Below are 5096 nucleotides of genomic sequence, written 5' to 3' on the forward strand. Positions count from 1 at the left end.
CTTGCCGCAGAAGAGCCAGTTGCAGACGAAGGGCCGCTCGCCCGTGTGCCAGCGCAGGTGCGCCTTCAGGTGCGACGTCTTGCCGTACACCTTGCCGCAGCCGGGGATGTGGCAGACGTGCTGCTTCTTCTTGCCCGGCTCCGCCTCCGGGGCGCCGCCCGCCGCCGACTGGCAGTTGGGGCAGCGGCAGCGGCGGCACCTCCTGGCCGTGGCCGCCAGGGGAGACTTGGTCTGCAGCAGGGCGGCGATCTGCGTCTGGTACTGGGCGAAGTCCGAGTGGCCCAGCACCAGGCCGCGCTGCAGGGCGGCGGGGAAGCGGTGCCCGCAGCCGCCCGCGGCGCCCGCCTGCTGGATGCTCCACCAGGGGATGTCGTCGGGCGGCGGGTTGGGCGAGAGCTGCCGGCAGGGCTGCGCCGGCGGCAGCAGGTTGGAGTAGCCGGGCGGCAGGGCGGCCTGCGCCGCGTAGGGGACGTAGGCGGGGGGGCAGCTGGGCGGCAGCGCCGCCATGGAGGAGGGCAGCACCTTGACGGGGGAGAACTCGTAGGGGTAGGAGGGGTCGGCGGGGGGGGTGAGCGGCAGCTCGTGCGCCCCCCCGAAGGCGGGCTGCAGGTGGCTCTTCTGCGGGGTCAGCCCCAGGCTGGGGTGCGGCGGCGGCAGCGCCCCCGGCGAGTGCGCCGGCATCTCGCCGCTCCACGGGTGGAAGATCCTGGACGGGGATCCCAGCGCCGGGTCGTAGGAGACCTGCAGGAAGTCCGCGGCGGCCGCGCCCGGCTGCCCGATGCGGCTGCAGGTGGCGGCCAGAAGGGCCAGCGGCGAGTGCTTGGCCAAGTCCGGCGAGGCGCTGGGCGTGCGGTCCTGCGCGGGGAGCAGCGGGGAGAGCGCGTTACTCGCGCCGCCGGCGCCCGCGCGAAGTTTCCGCGCGCGGGGGCCGCGCCGGGGCGGCGGCGGGCAGCCCCCTGCCTTCCCCTCCCGCCCAGATGTTGGCCTCGATGGCACGGGGACAGCTGTCGTAGTTGACTGCGAGGTCTGGCTGGCCTTCTCCGACCGCACGCTGGCCCCGCTGGAGCTGTACGGCTGGCAGGAGGCGACGCTGGCCGTGGCCTCGGCTGTGGCTGGCGGCCGGCCCGAGCGCCCGCCCGGGGCCACCCTGCCCTCGGGGCCGGGACCCGGGCGGGGGCGCCGGCTGCCCGGCCCGCCGCCGCCGCTCGCAGCTGCCCCGGGCGCGGTACTGACCTGGAGGAAAGCCTGCAGCGAGTCGTTGCGGAGCACGGCCACGGCGGCCATGGCTACTGCTGCCGGGGCGAGGGCGAGGGCGAGCGCGGGGCGCCGGGGCAGTGGCGCGGCATGGAGGCGCCGGGGGCGGACGAGGCGCTGCCGCTGCCCGCTCTCCCCGCGCCTCTCGCCTCGCCTCTGGTCTCTGCCTCCGCGCCCGTCCCACCCCCCGCGCGGCGCGATCTCCGCGGACCGTCTGACTGCACCAGGATCACCTCCAAGAATTTGATAAGGACTTTGCTGGGCCGCCAGCCAGTCAGAGGGAAGATTTATGGCTTTGAAGTTTGCCGCTACCCAATCATCAAAGAATAGCGGCTCTTTCAGAAGCGAAAGCAAATCCTTTGAATCCACAAAGCTCCTATGGTGTGTTTGTTGGTCTGGATAAAAGAACTGATTATTAGGGGGGATGGGAAGGGAGGAGATAAAGGCGGGACAATTAATGAAGTAATCACTATGTGGGAAATGTATATACACTAATAATTGGATTTTCTTGATCAAAGGACCCCTTACCGCCTGGAGACCCTCGCATTGGATGTGCAAGACACTGGATCCCCTCCTTCTGTTTTTTTTTTTTTTTTTTGCAATTAAAGATTTGTGGCAGAGCCGTAAAGTGACTATGTGTCTTTGTTATCGCCCGAGAAATCTGCCTCCGGACTCCGCTGGTAGTGTTTGATGACTCAAAGCACTATTMGGAACACAGCGAGTTCACCTGATCGGGGCTGGTAGATCCCAGTTGTAAAACTTCCCTGGAGTAATTGTTGGTGGTTCCTCCTTCTCCCTCCCTCCCTCCCTCCTCCCTTCCCCCGAGGCTGAGGAGAATGCCCTCGATATGACTTCGCAAACAACCGCACATTTTTCCCTCTGCTAGCTGGATTTGGTTTCATTTTGCTGTCTGTGCTAACCCTGTAGTATCTGGAAGCCCCATCTGGCAGGGGGCCAAGGCGAGAGCGCCAAGCCAGGGCTTTGAGAAAAGACGGCCCGGTGCAATCAGCATGCAAAACTCCGACAAACAAACAAACAAGGCAACCAAGGCACGGAACGGAAAAGTTTCCTCTTCCCTTAGCGGGAGCCGCGTGTAAAAAACGTAATTTCTTTAAATGAAGACAGGAGTCTCTCTTGATAGTGTTTTTTCGAGGCTGGATGTATTTATGCAGCAGGCTGACTCCTTTCGATGGCTCTAGTTAGCCTGTTTGAACTGTGGCAGGGTGGCAAAACTTGTTTGGGGGGGGAGTTCCTCGGGAAGCTGGAAACTGTTACCCAGGTCTCTGCCGTCACCCCCTCTCTGACCTCCTGTAAGAAAACCAAACTTAGCACTGAGGGCTCTGCTCCCTCACCTTCCGGGTTATAAATATATGTATGTACATCTATGTGTATAAAAGAATCGAACCTGCTTTTCTTTTGCCCACGTGCAAGAATATTCCTCCCCGCAACCACCACCAGGCACATCTGGGTCACAGCTTAACGCCACCGCCTGCTGCTGCGGTCAGTGTTTGCCGAGCTGGGGGACCCGCCGCGCCGCGCAGCCAGGGCTCCGCACCACCCCCCCGCGGGGCTCCGCACCCCCCCGCGGGGCTCCGCTCAGCGCCCGCCCAGCGGGGCCCTGCAAACGCGCCCCTCTGCTCGCCGCTGCCCCATCTGCTCCGAGGCCATCCCAAGCACGTAAGCCGGCCTATTTGGACAAGTCCCAAATGAGGACGCTCGGTTATATCTTGGGGAGAAAATCGCCTTCCGGGCAGATACGGACTGGCTCTGGCTCTCTGGAGCTGTTTGCCCAGGTAACTCGATCCTCCCAGCAGTCGTTGGGTTCAATTGTATTCACACCGCCACTGAAGTCTTTCTAAACGCCAGCACACAGAGATCTTTATCTGGCTTTCCTGTGGAAACAATCACTGTCCTCTCAAAGACTTCCAAGCGTTGTAGGGCTTGAATTAGATCGGTTTCTTTGAAGGGATTAAAGTGCCAAGTCCTCTCCCACGGCTCCACATTGAGTCCTGGAGAGCAATAACAGCTCGACCCCGTGTAACACTGATCCCGTACGCAGGAGCCACTTCAAGCTCTTCTCCTGGGCCAGGTAACCGCTTAATCAGATGGATAACACGGGCGCAAGCGCCCCGCACCCAGCCCTTGCAGCGGGGATCGGGGCAGGCCCGCAACGGCCCGCAGAGCTCCTGGGCCGCGGCGCGGTGGGAAACCCGCGCGAGCCGCTGCGCGGCCCCACGCGCGGCGGGCCGCGGCGGACCGCGCTCCGCCAGGAGCAGAGCCCCCGGGCGGGCCCTGCCTCCAGCGCTGCGCACTCACGGCACACGCGAGGCTGCCCCAAACCTCTGCCCGGGCAAGGGCCAGGGCGAGCCCGGGCCAGGCACCCCGAGCGGCTGCGCCTTGCGGTCCCCGACACCGCGGAGCAGGCGGTCCTGGCCTGCAGCCCCGCTCACACGCACGCACCCCTCGGCCCCCCGGCCCGGCCCCGGCCCTGCCGCCCGAGCAGCACCGGGCACAAGCGCACCCGCGTGTCCCCGCCGCCACGGCTGCGGCCGCAGCGGCTGCCGCTGAGGGACGAGGCCACAGCGCTGGGCCCCACGCACCCCTGTTCCCCGCAGAAATCATAAACGACCATCCGAGTGAAACTGCGACCCTCCGACTTGGGTCATCCCTAAACCTCCACATCCCGAAACTTGCGCCAACCCCGGGCTTCTACATGAAGCCCGAATTGATTCCCACCTCGATTTTTGTTAATTCGTTTTATAAAATAATTGCCTGGAGAATGACCCGAACAATAGATATAAACGAAATGATGGCCAATATATAGTTCTGACGACACCGAACATCCTGAGATTCTCCCCAGCCTTTAATGTACATTATTTCCCCAGATATCTCGAATAACCAAAATGATTTGTCATGTTACAGTAGAGTTAGTGGAAAGCTGGGCAAGTTTCTATACAGATGCGACAGTACAGATGCCATAAATCTTCATCGGAGAAGGCACATTACTTAAAAGTCGAGAATAATTTCTCATTTCTGGAAGAAACCAATGGGCTGAATAATGAAACGCTGCAGTCATAATTTTCTGTACAAATAATTAGTGTTCAAATTCGGAGCATTTCAGTCTCCTGAAATTTATTCTTAATGAAGTGATGTTCAGCGCTGTCATTAAAAATGCAGGGCTGGAAGATCAAAGTACAGTATTTATTTTAGAAATTTGTTTCAGTTATCAGGAGATACAGGTATCAAGGCCAAATGTCAATTCAGTTACACAAAGCACCGTTTCCACGAGAAACGAGCTGCCGCTACATCCCCGCGTAAAGTCAAGAGACATCAGAGAGGAGGAAGAGCGCGGGACGCGGCCCCGCAGGGCCCGGGCTCCGCGCAGCCCCGCGCCGGCGGAGGCGGCTTAGCGCGGGCTCGGGGGTGTCGGCGCCGAGCGGGGCCCCGGCGCGGCCCCGGCGCAGCCCGCCCTGCCGGTCGCCCTGCCTCGGCGCGGGGTGAGGGGGCCGTTCCCGTTCCCGTTCCCGTTCCCGCGGCAGCCCGGGCCCCGGGGGCGGCAGCACCCACCGGGCAGCGGCGGCGACACCACGGCCGGGTGCTGCTCTGCGGCTGCCGTGCGCATTTCTGCTCGCTTTTTCAACCGGTGATTTTTTTTTTAATTATCATTACTTTTTTCCTTGCAAAAAAAGCTGGAGCTTGAAGACTCGGGGGGGGAGGGGGGGAGGAGGACGCGGTGCCCAGCCAGGCTCAGCGCTGGCGCTGCGCGTCTCCGTCGGGTCCTGGCTGTCAAGGCTGGCAGGGGACCACTACCTCCATCCCTGAAGCAGCCCCACAGCCATGAG

The 5096-nt window shown here is 62.2% G+C and overlaps 1 protein-coding gene across 1 annotated transcript in view; it reads right to left on the reverse strand.

Moving 5' to 3' along the window:
• Nucleotides 1-1300, reverse strand: part of SP5 (Sp5 transcription factor) — a 38648-nt gene extending 37348 nt beyond the window's left edge. Inside the window, exons 1-2 of the mRNA XM_026061450.1 lie at nt 1234-1300; nt 6-855 (exon numbers count right to left, since the gene is read on the reverse strand). Coding sequence (XP_025917235.1) covers nt 6-855; nt 1234-1284 — 901 coding nt within the window. The 5' untranslated portion in view covers nt 1285-1300. The remainder of the gene's footprint in view (nt 1-5; nt 856-1233) is intronic.
• Between the last annotated feature and the right edge of the window lie 3796 nt (nt 1301-5096).

The sequence above is a fragment of the Apteryx rowi genome, unplaced genomic scaffold (genome assembly GCF_003343035.1).
Source record: "Apteryx rowi isolate R43461 unplaced genomic scaffold, aptRow1 scaffold_180, whole genome shotgun sequence".
NCBI lineage: Eukaryota > Metazoa > Chordata > Aves > Apterygiformes > Apterygidae > Apteryx > Apteryx rowi.